This window comes from Primulina tabacum, chromosome 12 (genome assembly GCF_025594145.1).
Source record: "Primulina tabacum isolate GXHZ01 chromosome 12, ASM2559414v2, whole genome shotgun sequence".
NCBI classification, from domain to species: Eukaryota; Viridiplantae; Streptophyta; class Magnoliopsida; order Lamiales; family Gesneriaceae; genus Primulina; species Primulina tabacum.
The window spans coordinates 37945657-37966750 of NC_134561.1; the positions used below are offsets into that span (position 1 = coordinate 37945657).

A 21094-nucleotide genomic window follows, 5' to 3' on the forward strand; every position below is an offset into this window, starting at 1 on the left:
TATGTAATATTTGTCAGAGAAAATTTAATTAATTGGCTAATTTCAATTTGAAAAATAACCTTTGTAGTATATTTCAATACACTGAAGATGAAATTTTTTTTACCTGATCTAAATAAAACTCACGGACGTTGGTTTGAACGTTATAATATCTAAGACAACATCTAAGATGTATGTGCATTTTTAGGACATTGGACATTCTGTATTTTCATTTACGTTGTGATATGTGGTGTATGCACTGTGTTGGATAATTTTCTGATATACTTTTCACTTCTCGATTTTATTTTAATCAACACAATTGGGATGAAATGTGTTCTGACTAAGTCATAAAGTAGTTGAGTGGTATTTATATACCATTTGATCATGTCCAATGTATACTAGTAAAATTGTACATAGAAGAAAATTCCAATTTTTTTAACCAATAAAAGCACCCATCATTTAGATACTGATAATGAGTATCTTTTAGCTTGAGCTTATTTTATCCTAGTAAACCAAGAAGTTTATTGCAAGTGTTCAAACCATGTTTCAATTTAATTAGTGATTGGCCAATTTCGGGACAGTCCAGAAGTAGAATTATGAAAATATGGACAATTTCTCTAAGACATTAACTGACCTATAAAATCATGTCTTGGACTTCTGAAAACATCCCCGGTTAGACCCCTTAAACCACAATCGGATTCAAAATAGGTGGTTTGAAAATTTTATTCGCACTTCCACGACCAAAATCCATATTTTTAAAGTAAATTTGTGCTTTGTTTACATTACTATCACAAGATTTGAACCATCTTTCTGTATATCTTGTGTTATCCTACAACTTGAATATGATTTCGTTAATTGATTCCAACTTGCGAGTGAAATCAAATTTTCAATCCACATATTTTGAAAGAATTTGCAGTGCACTTGATCCCCCAAGTGATGTTATAAAATGATGAAATCTATAATCCCGATTTTAATCTTCAAACATTTAAATTAAATTGTCACAGAATTTGTTGAAGTCATAGTAGATTAATGCTTCAACCTTTAAGTTGAAAAAATAAAATGTTGGAGCCGATTTTGAGGGGGGGAAATGGTGATAATTTTCTATCTGAAACGACTCTTGATTTATCAACAAACAAGTGGGGAAAAAAAGGGTCAATCATCAAAGAAATGGGAACTTGAAACAACACTTGAATAACTTAAATTGGAGCCATAAATTCCTTTGTTCACAAGCTTCCACACATATCGAATAATATAGAATAGTAGCAAATTCCTCGGTTCTGCAAAAAAATCATTCAAGCTTCATTACTGGAATTGCAAATCAGCGAGATGCATATCTTAGTACTGAAATGAAAACGAATAGAGAGACTGCGAGTGCACCTGATTAATTTCTCTTCCGCTTGAGATTTTTCAGCTGTCCGAAAATGTAGAAGATGACTTCCTTCAAAGTCGCCTTTCTGTTCTCTTTAAAGCTCCAAAGTTCTGGAACCACATAACATCCACTCGGATTATACTCGCGTAGCTCGGTCAAGGCTGAGGTCACTGCCTCGTAAACTTCAGTGCCCCACTCGTTCTTAAGGCTGCGTAGCCTTTCGTCATCCTCCTTTAGCAATATCTAAAATGAACACCAACCGTTATGTGCGATATTATGAAAGTTAGCAAATAATTCACAAATAATTGCAGTGGAGGCAATCACATTTAAGATGTTTAAAAGAATTGGAAAGACAAATATTTGACCACTCAACAAGATAAAATCAAAATCGCAGCCTACAGTAAAAACCATGCATATAGGTCAATTCATGCCAACCTTAGGATTACCCTCTTCATCTTTAATGATTTGAAATGGGTACCAATCAGAATCTTTCAGTGATTCCTGCCACAGAGTACAAAGCTCAGCTGCCTTGATCTCAGCTTCGTCAGATGGAAACCTTGTTTTGCATGCATTCTTGAAGGGTTTCACATCAAGTTCGCCCATCCTCTTAATGCCAATGCTGACACGATTGCTACTCAGCAAATCGCTCAAGCCCTGGGAAAAATGACACATTAATGAACATCATTAGTCATGTGTGACGGTTTAATAGCTAAAGCCATCAAAAGGAGATGGACAACGGTCAGAATCATCACATTCTCTTGTATCGAACCTTCGATCAAGTCCAGAGAAATTAATCCTATTTACCAATCAAGAAGTTAGTTGACAACTATTGAGTCAGTGCTTCTATCCTGTTTCATCGCATGTTAATGAACATGCCTGGAACCAGCAACAATCTTGATGGTAAAATAAAAAGTACCTAAGTATCCACACCATTTAGTGCTTTGGCACATTCATATCCTTTCGAATTGGCTATACTATATAATCAGGTTAATCTACTACCAGAACCACACATGAAAGAGATATTCAGATTGAATACAATCGATAACATACCGCAATCAGTTCTTTTCGAGCCTCTTGCAGCTCATCATTACTTTCACGCTCTTTCGCAAGCAGTTGTCGATTCAATTCCTCACGGTAATTCAAGTCATCAACTTTCTCCTCCAACTGCTCCTTCATCTGATCTATCTTTTGCTGGGCACCAGCATCATCATCACCTCCCAGATGCTTCATCACCTCTAGTTTTCCCTTAAGTTCTTGAATTTCCATCTCTAGTTTCTGCTTCTCATCTAGATTTCTTTCCAACTCAAGAATCTTTTTGAGAGCTTCTTCCTTCTCCCGCTGCATATTATAAGCATCACAGCATGTAAAAAGCAGTGAGGGAACTGACAAGTGAAATGCTCTTTTACTTAGCTTTATGTCTGGCATACTTAGCGTGCATGTGAAAGGAGAAAAGGCATCGAAATCAAGGGTGTTCATACCTTTTGTTCTTCGACTAGTCTTAGGACATTATCATCGGCCTTCTTTTGCTCCACGGAAGCCATTTGAAGAGCACTGTTTCTCAAATTATTCTGACACAAAATATCGCAGCTTTACATATCGACATATTTCCAAAAGCGTAAAATTCATTTTGATACACGAACTATTGATAAATTGTCTGGTACATGAACTATTGAAAATGGTTTAATTGATACGTGATCAACTAAAACGTCAATTTTACCCTTTACTTAAATTATTTTTAAGTCCAATATTATTATTAAATTCAACTAAACACACTTTTTATTTTTCAAGATTATTTTATGGATTAAAATTATAAAAATATATCATTCTCATTTTATAAAAATGTTATCAATATTAATTAATTATATACATAACAACTGGTAAATTATAGAATGATTTCCTAAAATGGCCTTTCTTAAACTACTATAATCAATTTTGACCTTCAAGTAAGTTAATTCCTAAAAATAGCCTTTAGTTCAAAACTGACCTTTAAAATATTTTTTGCAATTATCCTTCTTTTAAACCCTTTCTATATAAACACAAAAAACATATTAAATTGCAAAAATACAAGTTCGTAATTAAAATCTGAAAGTTTATATATCAGAAGAAACATCTAAAAATATAATAAGAAATTTCTATCAAAATTAATACTCAAATAAAAGATAAGGTAGCATTTAAAAAATAATAATAATTAACTAAGTATAATTCTGATTTGCAATATGAGATAGTTAGTGCATAATTAAAACTTTCATCTTGTTCCTTTTTTTTCTTTTTAAATAGAAAAGAAATACTAAAAATAATATTTAATAACAAAATTAATAAAAATACAAAATATAGATGAACAATAAGAATACTAATCATAGCTCTCATTATTATTATTGTTATTGTTATTGTTATTATTACTATTATTGTGATATAATAAATTTACTATTTTTATTTTATATTGACCAAATATTACGCTAATTCATAATAAATATTCGTGATTTCTTAATATCCTATTACAAATATAAATATATTTTATCAAAATGAAATCATATAGTAAAAATCATTTCAAGTAAAATATTTACTACTTTAATTATTATAGCACTACTACTATTTTTATGATTGTTAAAAAAATTATACGTAAAGCTCAAAAATAAATTAAGATTGAGAAAAGTAAAAAATATGGACATTTTAGGATTTGTAAATAATGTAAAGTTATATTATAAAATTTTTAGTAAACATGCTAGTTCTAAAAATTGAGGATTTAAATGGGGTCATTACAACTAATTTCTCTAAAAATTATATACTCAATAATAATATATATTTAAAAAAAGGTTTAGAAATATATATAAAAAAATTCTTTATCTATGTTATATTATTATAATTATGTGCTCATAAAATTACAACTCATAAATAAAACAAAATATACACAGCTAAAATAGATTTTTTAATTAAAAATATTATAAAATAAATATTTTATTTATATTTAATTAAAAATACAAGTAAAAAAATCATTAAAATAGTCCGACATGTCTGAGCCAAGTACAAAAACTTTCAGCAATCGGAATCGTGCAAATCGGTGCTCGAGCCTCCATGCGCCGGTTTTTTCCAATGAGATAGGTCTCTTCAATCTTGATATACAACTTCCACGTAAAACATTTTTCCGGACCTATATCAAGATTGAAGAGACCTATCTCATTGGTCCGGAAAAATGTTTTACGTGGAAGTTGTGTATCAAGATTGAAGAGACCTATCTCATATAATAAATAAAAATTTATTTTTACAATTTTAACAAATAAAATAACATCAAAAAGTAAAATGCGTATCTAGTTTAATTTAAGTAAAATTTAGTGTGCCAAAAGAATTTCTCTTTTTCCAAAAAGAAGAGGCTCATATGCACATAGCAGCTGAAAACTTCAAGTCTATAACGGAGTTCAATTAAGGCTTGACATACATCATCCATTATGTCTGCCTCGTGAATGCCATAAAAGTCTGCCAAAGCAATCAGTGTGCAAACAGAGTAACACAAGTCTTAAAATACTCGTGTTGAGACCCAAGTAACTAGTCGAGCATCGAAGCATCAATTCACATTTCAATAAGGCCGAATAAATGTATGTGCACTAAGCGTAAACAATGTATTACCTTCATTTTCTCCTCTTCAAGTTTATTTCTCTCACGTTCGGTCAAAGTTTCACGTTTGTTCAGCTCTCTACTCCACGAATCAAGGCGTTTTTTCTTCGCCTCCAACTCTAAGTTCAACAATTCCTGCTCATCCAAAACCCGTTTAATGTGCTCCCGAGCATTGCGTTGCATCTTCTTTGTTTCTGAAAAAAATATCACAATTTCGGGATTACCTCGGGGGTACAGAAAAAGCAGAGATCATACTAGAGAATGGAAATCGCAAGTAAAAGAAAAAACATGGCTTTAATAAGTGGGAATTAATAAAACTGAAGAAAACCTCTTGAAGAAGTGTTAGACAGCGACATGCAATGGCACAGCCTCAGAAACATGAGCTGGCATTAGAGGTTGGGGGGCAACATACCTTCACAGAAAGTGCGGTGAAGTTCATCTTTCTCTTCAAGCAACCTGCTCAGTGACATTGTCCGTTCATTATATTTGATTTGCAACTGATCCAGGTTTTCATTCTTCAAGTCAATCTCATGGACGAGATTAACCACGACCTTGTTTGTATCCTTTTTTGCTTCCTCCTCGAGACCTGAGACCGTTTTTAGTTCTGAATTTTTGCGGAGATAATCTCCAACAGGCCCTTCTGATTGGTAATCATCTTGGCGAGCAAACCAACCATACATCTTTGAGCCTGGAGAAGTTCTTTGCTCATCCCACTCTCTCTTGGTTTGGCCATAACGTTCAAATGATTGCTCAAAATCCATTGCATACTTAAAGCCAGTCCAATCTTGATCAAACCTTAACAAAGCATGTGCGGTTTGCCGGTTATCATCCCAGAAAATTTCAATTTCTAAAGGCTTGTATTTGGAGAATTTCTTCAGCAAGTACCCAAGGGTATCCACAGAATTGTCATCCTCTGACGTATCCAGTATGTTAGCAACAATTCCCACCCAAGGCCAGCAATACAACTCATGCTGCTTAGGTTTATCCAGCAGGTGCAGGAGCAGGTGCCGCACGCTGTGGTACATGTTCAGCATCTTCAGCTACACATGTCTCCAAATATTCGGATAGTGCGAGATGGTTTGCTCTCTGCTTGGCACTTCGATTGGCCGAGCCCTTAGATACTCCAATGGCATGTTGAAAAAGATGATTGTACTGGTAGTCTTGCTTTTTCTTACCAGCACAAAAGGGGCATCTAAGGGTACCGTTTGGACCCTTTACCCTATAAGTACCAGCCTTCAGGAGTTCATAAGGTTTCTCTTTGTACTCGTTAATCTCAGAATCACTGATGTCCGACTGTTCGTCAGAGCTGCTTCCCATCTAAATAGCAATACAAATAATAGTTAATTGAAAACACTTATCAAGGACAAAAGAAAGAGAACAAAGTGTCTGAGACGAAAAAATGAGCCCGTTAGCACTAAAATATTCAACTAAAAGCAAGTCAAATATAAAGTAGCTTGTGGGACTGAAAGTAGAAGTGAATAGTGATTAAAAAAAGGCCAAATCATAAAGCACAGAATTGCGTCGGTTATATCAGCACACAAATTAATGGTTGTCTATCAGACTCCCGTCGGATTCTGCCACGAAAAGCTCATAACATTAAACTATGGAATAGAGCACAACCATACTTACTGAATAAGAACTGAGAAGGCTTTCCTATCATCTGAAAGTCCACCATGTGTAACATACAAAGAAAAAGCACTAAAGGGCTACTAAGGAAACAATTATACAAGCTCAATCCCCATATTTGATTTACCAACTGCAGGATTGCAACAAATTGCTGTCGCATTTCTCTCAACAGCTTACAGTAGCACATTCAAGATCCAAAATTGAATTATTTACGAACGCCCCATAGAGGAGTAAAAAGTAAAAACAGTTCGGCAAGAAATTTTTTCAAGCAAATGTGCATGCGCCTCTTTTATCGGGCAAAATAGAAAATCCCGCCTCTCTCCTCTAGAGCAATAGCTAAAAATTGCAGGAGAAAAAAATCTACATCAATACACAACGTCTGTCATTACCTCACCAGTAATCCGATCCAGAAATCGAGTTGATTCACAGTAACAAGGGAAAAGTGCAGTTCAGGTGCCTACACCTACAAAACCATCCCGTAAGCTATAAATTCAACCAAAATGTAAATAGAATTGTTGTTTCACATGCACACCAGCCTAAACATTTTCTTACTTCGAACTGAGCAGTTGATCCCACAGCAAAAGGGACGAATGCCGGAACGAAGTTTGTTTCCGCGGTGAGCCGAGTTCACCAAATCAGGCTGATAACACCAGGGGAGGATAATCCCGGCCGTGAATCACCGGAGAAGAAGGTCGAAACCCTAGAGAACCGCGGAGAAATTGGGAAGCAGAGGGATGGAAGTACACTCGAGTGGTGAGATGCTGACCCGTTGGAAAACTGGATACATTGTATTAAAGTTGAAAACAAAAATGGGCTTTCATGTTTGGGCCAATCCAGTTAATTCTTGTAACTTTAGGGCCTTAGGCTGGCATGAAATGGGCTTAAACTGAGTGTTATACTACAGCGAAGCATACCAAATTTTAATATAAAAAAAATGAAGTTAGATTAATATCTTATTTAAATACAATATTCGAAGTTTTATTCTATTGTATTTTGTTTTATTTTAAGAATCATAGCATTGTGGGAAATGGGTATTTTTGGGAAGAAAAAATTGGTACGTCACAAGTGATTAAATTTAGAGATGTGACATTAATATTTTAAAATATTGCCCTTATATTTACTTTTTAATAAAACCTGTCAAAATATGACCTTGAAAGTGGGGATAGATCAAAATCGATAACAAGTATAAAAATAGAGATCAACTCTACTGTTGCGATCCGGATGAATTGGGTGAACGGAGTCGGAGCAATCCACCGAATCTGATAAGAGTTGTGTTTAAGAAAAATGAGCAATGAGATATATCTTGTGGTGAAAATATATCTCTGTATGATATGGCTGTGACCGTAACCTGCAAACAAGAAGATGAACTCGTGAATGGGCGTCGGAAGAATGTCCGACGTGACCACTCCGATGCTTAAGTCAGCAGACGTGAAAGATGAAAGAGAAAAAGGCTATGTATATGTGTGAATATACATAAAGGCCTAAAAGTCCAGAATCTCTAATATTCGGATCTCTCAAATATAAAATGTACATGTTATTTATAGGAGAGAATATGATAATGACCTCGTTTTCAGTGCCCATCTACCACTTATAGTCATGTCACATCAATTTCATGTTCTTTCCATCACGTCAAATCGGTATGATTCTGTCAGGTACGCTTATCGATGTAAGATTTTACATGTTCTCGCACTCAAGTGCGGCACTACTATCGAGGCTTCCAGGGCTAGTGAATCATCAAGCGGGAATTTGCCCGAGAGGTCAGTCTCTGGTTGTCCGAGTGGATGACTTCCCGAGTACTTACTTACTTTGCAACTCATGAGCCCTTCTGCAATCATACCATGATCTGGGCTTGCCATTTAAGGTTTGATGACCTGGACTCTTCCAGGGATATCATCTAATATCTTAGAAAAATTGCTTTAATCGACGACGAAACTCCATGACGGGAAACTAGATAAATATAGTAAAATCGAGGAAAGCATGAATTGTATTGTATGATGACATATATACCTTGTAATTTGTTTAGTAGTGATAGTTTGGTGTTTGTGTCGATGCATTATCAAAGAAAAGTTTCGAGTGTACTTTGGAAACACGAGACATGTGTAGTGTTGAATAAATCCAAGTAAGTATGATATCTCATTATAGGATAGCATATATTCAGTCACCATTAAGTGTCGGCCACTTGTTGTCCCACTTTCGAGTTTGTTAAATTTCAAAAGACCCCGCATCAAATTAGATATATATAAAATGGTTTGAGATATGGATATATTTCCAATTTTTGGAAGTTTGGTTCAATACAAGTAGAAAGTTATATATACAGGAGAGTGTAAAATTCAACATTCGACTGTAGCTTATAATGCAAAAGTAATGTTGTCATTGTCCTTTCCTTGATTTATAGTACACTTCAATAAATGAGCAGTTTTACATTTTTCAAATATATAAAGAAACAGTCGTTGACACAAAAAGTGAACAACTCTCAGCTTTGTCTTTATGGGCAAACATTCTGATTTTCTGAAGTCTTATTTGTTGTACATGATCAACCAATGCGATCTTCTGATAAAGTAGGTAGAATTTTGTAAAGAGTGCTGGCTTCTATCTGAAGACATTTAACTCAATCGTTTTCAAATTTACTGCGATAAAGTGAACGGTTGAGTGTACTGACATACGCAGCGGTCTTGTATGCTTAAGCTTGAGCGATCGAATAGACTTTCATACTCAGAGATCTTATGCTAATGCTTGAACGGTTGGATGGCTTTGTACGTTAAGATCGGTTGATTAACTTCTTCTGAATCTCCAACTAAACGGTCTTGTGCCTGTAATACGTACAAAGATAGTTTAATATAGTACAATAAATCATAATTTGTTATCACCAAAATCAAGAGACGTCCCAATACTACCTAAGTATCAGAATAGCTAACCGATACATCCTCGGTGATTCAGCAACGCATTTTGGTCAAATCAAGTTTAGTGGTTTACTCCTAACTCCTAAGTGATATTAATTCTACGCAAAATTTCTAAATTTATTCTCAAATTTGAATGTATATTTACATAAGTAAACAATTTTAATTATGCATAAGTTTCTTACGCGTTATGCCATATATGTGAACCGTTTACGTTCACGACAATTGGAGTGGGTAATACAGGAACTAAATTAATCATTTAAAAATCAAATTTAATTAGCCTTTGAATTTATTCAATTTGGTCAAATCTCATTCCTTAAATCTTTTTTCTTTCTAATTTATTATTACCCCTTTTAATATTGAGTAGGTCTCTTGTGAGACGATCTCACGGATATTTATTTGTGAGGGGTCAACCCTACCGATATTCACAATAAAAAGTAATATGCTTAGTATAAAAAATAATACTTTTTCATGGATGACCCAAATAGAGACTCGTCTCACAAAATATTATCTTTGAGACCGTCTTACACAAGTTTTTGTCTTTAATATTTATTAATGTTGGGCAAATTGCATCAGTACCCTTGTAGAAATTCAAAAAAACTGTTAATTGTCCCACATCGATTGGATAAATAACATGTACGGTTGGATAAATAACATGTAAGTTGTATATATAGGATTGGACAATCCTCCCCCTTGAGCTAGCTTTTGAGGTTGAGTTAGGTCCAAGTTACAATTTTAACATGATATCAGAGCCCGGGTTCCACAGTTATGTGTTGGACTGCCTATAATTAGTCCACCCGTTCTGACCATAATTGTGTTATTTGTAAACTTCACGTTCCAGATGTTCATTCCTAGGGCGTGAGAGAGGTGTGTTAATTGTCCCACATCGGTTGGATGAATAACCTGGAAGTTGTATATATGGGCTTTGGACAATCCTCCACCCTTGAGCTAGCTTTTGGAGTTGAGTTAGGTCCAAGTTTCAATCTCGACAAAAACAAAACAAAAATCCTTAGTTTAAAATTAAATTTCATTTAAAAACCAATTTATTTCCAAGAAGGTTAAATGTTTTTTGATTTTTAGATTTTTCACAAGAGGAAGTGCAATTATATCATTTAATGTCTATTTTTAATTCAAAAAACGAAAAAGACAATTCACAAAAATGGCGAAACTCATTTTGCAATAAATAATATAAAGATGCTGATAATTTGCAACGTGCGTGACAAAGAGAAACATGCTTAATAAATGGGGTTAATTCCCATCTGCAGAGGGGTAACGTTTGTGTGCTTATATTTATTTATATTTATCATGGACATATACTGTCGCATACTCATAGCCGTCCCGATATATTCGCGCGAACATCTTACGAAATACAAGACATTTTTTCAAGATCTTCGCACGAACATTTGCCTAACAACAAACGTTCAATATATCAAAATTATATACATATATATTCAGAGTTTGAACGAAGAGTTATGATAATTGGTACATGAACACATGCATTTCTCCCGGTTGGAGTCCCACCATATCAATAATTTCATGCCATTGTACTTAATATAAGACCTAACGTAGTTACATCTGAATCGATCTGATCCAAATTATAGAGTAAAGTTATGTTATTTACTATTTAAAACAATTTATAATATAATTCATGCACTGGTTAAAAATATGTTTGGACCATTGAATTGCAATTTTGGTCCAGCATGCATTTTCAACTTTTTGCAATTTTGGTCGTTTTATAATTATGTCAATTTATAATTTTGATCTTTTATATTATCAATTTCAGTTTGTCATTTTAGTTTTTTTCCATTAATTTGGAGTGCTAATACGATATTATAAAATTGGAAAAAAATTATTGCAAAATCATTAAAAAATATTCATATATTTTATAAGTTAGGTATATTATTTTCTTTTTCTTATGATTTTCGATTATTTTTTAAAACTAAAAACATAATTTATCATAAGTTGATGACTTTATCTCAGTTTTTCTTTTGATGAACTTTTTACCACCATTAAAAAATTTATTCAATAAAACATATATATTTTTCTTATATTATAAATTAATTTTTTTGTATATCATGTATAAAAAATATGTGAATTATTAATAAGAAAGAGATTAAAAAAAATAATAAATAAAATATTTTTTTTAAAATATCAAATAATATTAATTTAACTATCAAATCCAATACTTAAATAACTTTAGTCAAACACCATAATAGAATTCTAAATCTACGGATTTCAAATCCCATTTTTAATTTTTTCAAACACATTGTTAGTAATTTTTCAACAAAAATGACGATGCAGCATCGGTTCCACGTACACAAAAATTTAACTCAACTAAAACTAAAATTTGAAAACCTAGAGAGTGCGAGTAGGTTTTTTACGAGACGATCTTACGAATCTTTATCTATGAAATGGGTCAACCGTACTCTATTGATATTCACGGTAAAAAGTAATACTCTTAGCATAAAAAGTAGTATTTTTTCATGAATGACCCAAATAAGATATATGTCTCACAAAATACGATCCGTGAGACCGTCTCACACAATTTTTTACCGCAAAACCGTGATTTAACATACTTAAAAACGATTATTAATTAGGGACACGGTATTCGTACACATGGACGTTTAATTGTATTATTAAATTGAGATAATACAACACACAAAATTTCCTATTTTCCTAATCGATCAACGAACAACTTTTCCGATATTTTCTCATCCTCCGAAGTGAAAAACAGAAGACAAACTTCAAACTAAAACCCTCCATAAATGGAGGCACCAAGATTCAAGCCTCCTAATCATCGACCATAAATTCGCCATCATGCCTATTATTACACGAATCAGCTCACAGCACACCAGAGCTTGAAACAAAAAATTTCAAAAAAATGGAGGAAGAAATTCAAACACAGAAAGAGAACAAGAATCCTGATCTTGAATTTGATCTGAATCTCTCAACCAAGGATTTTGCAGATCAAACAGCTTCGAATCCGGAACTCACCCTTTTCCGAACAAGTATCCAGCCACACGATTCGATGTTGCATGAATCGGAGCCCAGAGTGTTTTCATGCAACTACTGCAGCAGGAAATTCTACAGCTCACAGGCTCTCGGGGGCCACCAGAACGCCCACAAGCGTGAGAGGACAATCGCGAAGAGGGGGCAGCGGTACTGCGGCGGCGCGTACTTCCAACACAGGGATATGGCGGAGCTCCGCTACCCAAGCATGGCTTCTCTCCCTCTGCATGGATCGTTCAACAGGTCTCTAGGTATTCAGGTTCATTCTATGATACATAAACCGAGTACCGTTTTGTCCTCTCCCTTCAACCAGGGCTGGTTCAGAAATCATCATAATCAAGTAGGGCAGTCGTCCGGTGGTGGAGCGGCGAGGTTTGACAGTGGTCGGAGGTTTTATCCGGCAGCGGTGGATGCAACTGGAGGATTCAGGAGCGACGCTAATTCTCAGCTGGAAAGTCGTGGTAATCAAGAAGACATGAAAAATCTGGACTTATCTCTTAAACTCTGAAATAATTTTATTTTTTTTGCTTATTTCATATTTGCTTTGGTACATTTTTTTCTCTGTTTGAGTAATATTTTTATATTCATTTCTTTATGAGAAATTAGAAAATTCGTGTAATTACATCAGAAATTTTCATTTTCATTACGTTTGGGAAGAATTATGTCCGTCTCTAGATTAGTAAATTCCATTTAAACTCCGAATGAACTTTGTTTCATCAACTTTACCAAGGAAACCTGTAACTTTTACCAGTAATTCTCTATTTGTATTTTTATATTTAAAAATGAAAAATAGATATATTTCTATAACTTAAAAATTCGTAAAAGTAAACATAAATTTAATATGTTTTTCATTTAGTAAAAACCAAGATAGATAAACTTCATGAAAATGGGAAATTATGACTGGAAAAAGGAAAAAATTCTGGAAATTTTTACTTCTTAATTAAATGATCAACTTTCATTTTACACAATTAATTTGGTTTTCACGATAAAGCTTATATTCAAATACATTTTCGGAAGTCGCCTTTACCATTGCTTTCCTATAAAGTAATCTTTTTTTTTCTTTTTTGCATTTTTTATATTTTTTTAACATGGCGTCGACAATACGCTATAAACTGGCATCGACGTAGTGTCACATTACCATTCTTATGGAAAAAAATTAAAATTGTCTAAAATTGAAAGATACAGCCAAATTAACTGAGAAACAAACATATAAAACGGAAAATGCAATTTTCTCTAATTTATTCTAAATATATATACTTTTAATAATTCTTCAAATGAGTCAATCACTCCATCAACATCTCCTTTCAAAAGTTTAAATTAAATTAAATGTTCATTTCACTAGATATCACACGATCACTTGTATAAAATATAAACCACAGTGATATTTTTAATTAATACCATTGCCGTGGTGAATAGTGTATAATTTTGGCACTTATTGAATTTTTAATAAGTTTCAAGTCCAAGAACAATTCCAAACATGAAATGGACCCTAGCTTTTTCTGCTTAGTTTTTATGATAAATTTGTTTTCAGACAGATATTCGAATCTCATGATGTTTTGGATTTAGTTTAAAGTCACCCATTATTTCGTACCATTTAATATTAAAAAAAACATAATATTTTTTTAATGAATCATTCAATGTATATGTACACACATAATTTGCCCTTGATGACACATTTCGTGACCCCGCTTGCATTTCAAGAAATAGACTATCTACGGGAGAGGTCTTCATCAGTTGGTGACTATTGCAACGAGTCGGCAACCCTTTTTTTTATTTTTCTTTTTTTTAGGAAAATTTAAGTATGTTTTCTTTTAATTATTCTATTATATAACATATAATACACATGTTTATATTATATTGCAAATTTATTATTTGACTGTGTTCGACTAAATAGTACTTGAGAAGTTCTTGTGAGTCGAGTTCATGGATTTGGAGACCGAAATTTCATCGTATGCGATGGAATAATTAAAAAAAAATTGTTTGTCGATTTAGAATGTTTTTGATTAGATTGAATTGTATAGTCATGCATGCATGATGGACATGTATACTCCAATTGTATGTATAGGTATGCTTGTTGGATTTTTTTTTCTTAAATAAAAATTTGAGACAAGAAATGGTTGGAAATTAATTGGTGATATGTTGGGGTTTATATCACGGGGGCAAGCCACATTAATAAAAGGGAGGCTTGGAAAATGTGTTCCTCTAGTGTTTTTATGATCCCACGCAGGTAGGTCAAAATCCAGTATGATAATATCAGGGGTGTCAAAATCAGACACGACTCACCAACCCGACACAGTTCAATCCTAAAAAAATAGGTTTGTGTTTGGGGTTTATGGGTTCGTGTCAGATCGAGTTGGACCCGATAGTTGACCCAAAAAAATGATCGAGTTGGGTTGGGTTCGGGTTGATCCAAAAATTTTAAATTTTTTTAAAATTTGGGACACAACGACATATTCACATCTCGGCTCCACTTGCAATTTTATGCAATGTTTTCAAGAACTCAAGCCATGATCAATTTTATTTAAAAAATTGAGAAATATTCATATTTCCCTTTCCGCAAAAAATATTGACAAGATTATGTCAGTGCGTATTAAATCAGCCTCCAAGATGCACATTCATAAGCGATTTGAACAATATATTCGAAAATGCGGAACTCTTCTCTGAACTGTAAATACCGTAAAGGTGATTATTTATTGTAAAACTAGGTATATTGAATCTAAGTGCCGTTTGAATCTGATGAATTCTTTTGAAATGCAAATACTGTTCAAAGTTATATGGAAAAGTAATGTATGGGGATGAAATGGCTGCAGAAACCGGGCTTAAGCAAAACAAAAGATACAAAAATGTCCAATCTTTTCAGTTCTTGGCATCCTCAGAGGTCTTATCTGTTCATGCCGCCTTCTTGTTATCCTGCGAGGCCTGAGTAACTGGCGCAATCCCATGCATTTTCTTTTCACTTGAGGGTGTTGCACTTTCTCCTGAAATCTTGCCTTCCGAACCATGTAGGATGTTGTCTGGTTTGGCCGGAACAGTTGGCCTTTTCTCAATAAGGTCCCCCTGGCCTTCTTTTACAGGACCACCGGATTGTCTCTTTGATCCCACTACAATTTCCTTCATCGTCTCTTCTAGTTTAGCTAGTCTCTCTTTTACCTCCACGAGCGTTGGATCAGATGCTGCTGCTGCCTTTTCTTCCGCAGCCTTAAGCTCCATTTCTTTTGCTTTTGCTTCAAACTCGGCTTGTTTCTTTAGCTCTAGTTCCTAACATAATCCATGAATCTCCCCGTGAGAAACACCTCATCACATATTCATACGAGAGCAAATAAAAAATAGACCAAGTGTCATATTACATGTTCTCCCGGCTACTAACTCTTAATCATATACAAAATTAATACATCAATAAGCTTTTGATAGCTCCAGGGTAAGAACAGAGGATATGTTATATGAATCTGAAATCTTATAGTGAGGTGCAGCTCAAATATCTATATCACAGTCGCGTTTTGATTGCTGTCACGCAGCCAAATAATCCGACATTAACCAATAATCCTGACTTCAATATTGGATAGTAGGATCAAGCATATGTAGCACTAAAACTCTAACTTATAGTAATTATACAAATTTAAGCAACTCAAGCTCCATGTTAGAAGTCAATGGATTAAATATTGTGTGTCGAATCGCTTAAATTCACCCCTTAACAATAGCGTGACACATGCAAATTTATCTCAAAAAGCACACAAAAAATAAAAGGTTCTTTTTAAAAAAAATCATACAAGTAAAGTTTATATTTGAACATCATATATCCAATCTATGAATTTTCTCCTCCTACTGATATCTAGTTCAGTCAGGGGAGGATTCACGACAAGAATCATCCAATTGAAGCAAACTTTGATTGAGCAATTCAAGTGACTAAGGGCGAGGGAGATTGGAACTATTTTTATGAGAATTATTTTTGACAATGGACGGCTTAGTCGGCTGTAACAAAAATTCAGCACCGGAAAAAACTTTACCGCGTCCATTTTCTTCATTTCACTGCGAGCATACTGTGCCACGAGATACACAGCTGATATATGAAAACATAATGACCATAAAAAAATCAGACAAAAGTGAATTCCAACATTAAATTTTGTAACGTAGTAAAAAAGGATAGTGTAAACTTAGGTACCCAATGACGGCAAGCAGGCAAAGAAAAGCTGCACGAGATGAAAATCCAACCTGTAAATCATCAGATTTTTTTTTAAAAAAAGAAAACTTTTAATCAACTCCAAACACACAACAATCGAAGCAATCAAAATCGCGCAGGTATTCAACTAAATGAAACCAAACCGTTCGACAAAATGCCTGACCAAAATCCTTGGAACTAGAACATCAGCTGTAAAACAAAATGACATACCCAAACTTCTTCTTTTTCGGAGGATCGCTGAAGAGAATTTTGGCTGCCGTCATGAAGTCGAGGTTATTTAGGGCTTTGTATTGCTCATCGTACTGGCTCCACGAAGACGAAGACCCATCGTCACCGGCGCCGCCGCTTTCTCGCGGTGGACTTGTTCCCACGGGCGGAGGAGCAAAACGGCCGTCTGGAAGATGTGATCCGATTCAAAATAGTCTTCCCGCTAAGAATTATTCTCATCTTCATCCCCCAACATTTCGGACAAGAAAGCAACACACTACCTGAATTTTTCACTGTCTACCAATCAATGCCAGACTAGAGCTGGGACATGGGGAATGGGTCAGGCCCTAAAATTGTTGAGGATATGAGCCCATAATAATAAGGCCCAAAAAATGTTGAGGATATGAGACAATAACAACAATCAGGCCCAACTGAAATTAAAATTTTGTTTCTGAGTATTTACTTTAAAACTAATAAGAGTAGCTCTATCATGAGACAGTCTCATGAATCTTTATCTGTGAGATGAATCAACACCACCGATATTCACAATAAAAAGTAATACTCTTAGCATAAAAAGTAATAATTTTTCATGGATGACCCAAATAAGAGATCTGTTTCACAAAATACGACATGTGAGACCGTATCACACAAGTTTTTGCTAACTAATAAATAAAAGCTACTAATAGAAATCATCAATGCTCTATAGTTTTAATATAAGATAATCAATTGATCATAGTATTAAAAAATATCGAGAGTAACACTTCAAGCGTAGCAGTGCGTAGAATCATCCTCCTATACACAAAGACATCACCTTTATATGATCAATTTTGTACTTAATGTTGATTTGCCTAAGTATTTTTATATATTTTTTGAGATTATAAGTTAATTTTATGAGCTCATAAATTTTGTTTTCAAATATAGATAAAATATATAAATGTATATAGTAGGTCTTTTGTGAGAAAGTTTCACAGATATTTACTCATGAGATAAGCCGACATTGCTCATTTTTATAATAAAAAATAATATTTTCATAAAAAGTGACCTAAATTGAAGATATATCTTACAAAATTGACTATTAAAACATTTCATTAGAATTTTTATAAAAGTTCTAAAAAGAAAAATCACATCATCATTCCATTATACTTGAAATATAATTCAGTGGACCTAGGGGTGGATACCATACCGAAAATTACGGTTTCAGAAAATTCATACCAATATCGTACCGAAACTTTCGATGCATATAAATAGCATACCGATTATACAGAAATAGTACGTTATATCCGAATTAGTACGATATCGGTATATACAATTTTATACCGAAAAAACCTTATATTTTAATTTTTGTTTATAAATTTATTGTTTTAAAAAATTATATATTTTAAAATTTGTATATTTTTTCGGTGTTTCGGTATTCCGATATATACCGAAATTTTCAAATTGCATACTGTTATCGTACCGAAAAATTCGGTATTGTTATCGTATCGTACCGAAATTTTCGGCATATAAAAAATTTGGTAATTTCGATATTTTTTCGGTACGATAATCTCGATGTATCGAAAATTCGATATTTTTTACCATCCCCTAGCTGAACCAATAAAATCTGATTATAATATTCCATCCCACAATCCCCCTACTACTACTGCACCTCATTATGAGTGTACGTTACTTTTCCCCCAGAATAATTTTTTTTTTTTCAAAAATTTAAATTACTTGACCAAACCAGCTCACATTCCAACCAATCTTTGATCCCTTTTTAACTAATTTTTCATCAAATCATTGGGGCCATCTGTTTCCTTTCTTTTTCTACAAATCACGGATCTTTTTCAATAAGCTCAATCGTGACTGTTCGCCGCTGGACATGACTCAGCTGGCCAAGTTTCAAGAATTCTAGTCAAATTTTCTTGAAAGTCCTGGTTTTGAGTGATATCTTGATAATGAAGGATCGATATCAGAAGGGTTGTCGATAGTTTGGATTCGGAGTCGGTAATTCTTTCGGTATTGCCATGTCATGCTGTAAAAGTTTGATAAAAAGTGGCGGGGGGTCGGTGCCGGTGCATTTGAATGTGTATGATCTTACCTCTATCAATGGATATGCTTATTGGCTTGGCCTGGGGGCTTACCATTCTGCTGTTGAAGGTTGGTTTTCTTTTTTAAAAAAATCTTTGAAATATTTTTTTCCCAAGTTTGGAATTTTGATCGTTCTAGTGTAGTGATGAATCAGATCTACATTGGAGTTATTCTGCACAAAGATATAAAAGAAAGTCAAGATTTGAATGAATAAACTTAAATTTATATAATTCGACAAAAAAGACAAGTTTTGAATGATTTGTTTAAATTCTTGAAATGGGATTTCTTTAATTTCTTTTTTCATTTCTAATTTGTAGTTCATGGATACGAGTATGCATTTGGAGCCCATGAGTATCCCACAACTGGGATATTTGAAGGAGAGCCAAAAAGATGCGATGGATTCACATTTAGGAAATCTATTCTGATAGGATGGACTGATTTGAATGAGGCTCAAGTGAGGGGAATTATGGAGAAGCTTGCAGAAAAATACAGAGGAGATGCATACAACTTGATCACCAAGAATTGCAACCATTTCTGCAATGATGCTTGCATCAAACTCACTGGGAATCACATCCCAAATTGGATAAATCGCCTCGCCCGAATCGGTAACTATAAATTCAATGTTTTTAAGCTTTTTTTATGTTTGGTTGAAAGGGATGACTGCTTCTGTTATGCTGGTTTCATCCAAGTAATACCACTAGAATTAGACTTGAGTAGCAATCTGATGGTCTCCACCAGTAGTCTATGATTAATTAAAGTGTTGGATTTTTAGGTACCACCACTAGAAAGTAGGTTGGTAACAAAAGATAGGATGGTAGATAACATAATTTTGGTTGTTAAAACAGACATATCTGAAAGACAAGGATGTGTTCGATAACATGATTAAAAACACAGACGATCCGAGTCTGATCGAGTCGTCCTCGTAGAGCATCTGACTGTTGGTTTCGATGGTGACTCGTTTCACCTGCACCTCTTGCATTTACATGACATGTATTTGGTTGCTGATGTCTTCAACTATGTGCTAAGAATACTTTATTGTACAGGTTTGTTATGCCAATGCATAATTCCAGTAAACTTGAATACAACAAAAGTAAGCCACCACAGAATAGAAGACAAGCAATGTGAAGTTGAGAAAAAGAAACTCAGAAGCCATTCAAACAGGTTCTCAAACTCATCTTACAGTTCATCACCTTCTTCTTCGTGCACTCCGCCCCTCGCGACGACCATCAACGACAGTCTAAGCAGAAGCCGAAGCCCTTTACCGGAGTCTTCACCTTCGAGTAATGAATCTAAACGAACTAGAGGGCTTGAATCTTGAAATGAGCCAAGTTTCATTCATTTTTTTAGGGTATCAAGTTGTGCCTTGCAAATTTGTACGAGGGATATTTAACATGGTATTTGTTGTTAATAATTTTTTTATTATGATTATTATAATAAATTTAAAATTTTACATGAGCTGATCTCTATAATGGGTTATTTTCTAAAATTAACCTTAACATATATATTTTTAAATAAAACTTCCGAAAATATCAACAAAACAAAAAAACACCCTCTATATATTTAAAATATGTAATTTTACATTAAGTTAAATTAAATTACTTTCCATTTCAATTAGGACAAGCATGCTTCACCTCGGACTAAAGTAGTAACAACGACCAAAGAAGATTGCATGATAAAAACAACATGAGATTGAGCCCCGACACGTTTAATCAAATTTCACAAAACGAGATCTTACTCCACGACATGCTAAATTTACACAATTGCATCCTTTTCTATTTTTCTATACTATTATTATTTTTTTTATTATTATTATTATTATTTTTATTTTTATTATTATTATAATACATGAGGGTTTAGAGGAACTAATTTTGAGATAATAGTGTATTTTTTATAAATAAAAAAAATATCAGTATATAATTACAAAGTATTTCATCTTTATTTAAGCATAAATTAACATAGAACCTGTTTTAATCCATTTTTGTTTATCTATAACCATCATATCTCAATATAATATATTTTTTTTTATCTTTATCTACAATTTTGAATATTTATATAATTATATCACATTTAACATAAACATATATATATATATATATATATCACATAATCCTAACATGAAATAAAAAATTATGATTAAATGAAAAATTTTAAAAATAA

General features: G+C 33.6%; 4 protein-coding genes across 4 annotated transcripts; 2 read left to right on the top strand and 2 right to left on the bottom strand.

Annotated features, from left to right (window-relative positions):
• Nucleotides 1-1138: 1138 nt before the first annotated feature.
• Nucleotides 1139-7340, bottom strand: LOC142520112 (factor of DNA methylation 1-like). Its single transcript, XM_075623090.1, is given in 9 exon segments — nt 1139-1253; nt 1354-1588; nt 1781-1999; nt 2396-2683; nt 2824-2913; nt 4967-5148; nt 5367-5941; nt 5943-6271; nt 7133-7340. Coding segments are annotated over 7 exon segments (1914 nt in total). The 5' UTR covers nt 7133-7340; the 3' UTR covers nt 1139-1253; nt 1354-1357.
• A 4797-nt stretch (nt 7341-12137) lies between these two features.
• LOC142520723 (zinc finger protein 1-like) lies at nt 12138-13170 on the top strand. The gene has a single exon (XM_075623827.1). The coding sequence runs from the start codon at nt 12359-12361 to the stop codon at nt 12992-12994; it is 636 nt and encodes a 211-aa protein (XP_075479942.1). The 5' UTR covers nt 12138-12358; the 3' UTR covers nt 12995-13170.
• A 2026-nt stretch (nt 13171-15196) lies between these two features.
• Nucleotides 15197-17193, bottom strand: LOC142521353 (uncharacterized). Its single transcript, XM_075624563.1, has 4 exons — nt 16874-17193; nt 16646-16695; nt 16491-16543; nt 15197-15744 (listed from the first exon to the last, which is right to left on the bottom strand). Exons 1-4 carry the CDS (start codon nt 16924-16926, stop codon nt 15376-15378), a joined length of 525 nt encoding a protein of 174 aa, XP_075480678.1. The 5' UTR covers nt 16927-17193; the 3' UTR covers nt 15197-15375.
• A 1381-nt stretch (nt 17194-18574) lies between these two features.
• On the top strand, nt 18575-20389 carry LOC142520812 (deSI-like protein At4g17486). The gene is made up of 3 exons (XM_075623957.1): nt 18575-19006; nt 19255-19542; nt 19981-20389. Exons 1-3 carry the CDS (start codon nt 18874-18876, stop codon nt 20253-20255), a joined length of 696 nt encoding a protein of 231 aa, XP_075480072.1. The 5' UTR covers nt 18575-18873; the 3' UTR covers nt 20256-20389.
• Nucleotides 20390-21094: the final 705 nt, after the last annotated feature.

Bases quoted from the DNA above. Each gene is read 5' to 3' on its own strand.
- LOC142520723 (XM_075623827.1), top strand. From the start codon at position 12,359: ATGGAGGAAGAAATTCAAACACAGAAAGAGAACAAGAATCCTGATCTT.
- LOC142521353 (XM_075624563.1), bottom strand. From the start codon at position 16,926: ATGACGGCAGCCAAAATTCTCTTCAGCGATCCTCCGAAAAAGAAGAAG. The intron at 16,696-16,873 runs GTATGTCATTTT...GATGATTTACAG, and splicing joins CCGAAAAAGAAGAAGTTTGG to GTTGGATTTTCATCTCGTGC. The intron at 16,544-16,645 runs GTACCTAAGTTT...TTCATATATCAG, and splicing joins TGCCTGCTTGCCGTCATTGG to CTGTGTATCTCGTGGCACAG.
- LOC142520812 (XM_075623957.1), top strand. From the start codon at position 18,874: ATGTCATGCTGTAAAAGTTTGATAAAAAGTGGCGGGGGGTCGGTGCCG. The intron at 19,007-19,254 runs GTTGGTTTTCTT...TCTAATTTGTAG, and splicing joins TTACCATTCTGCTGTTGAAG to TTCATGGATACGAGTATGCA. The intron at 19,543-19,980 runs GTAACTATAAAT...TTTATTGTACAG, and splicing joins AAATCGCCTCGCCCGAATCG to GTTTGTTATGCCAATGCATA.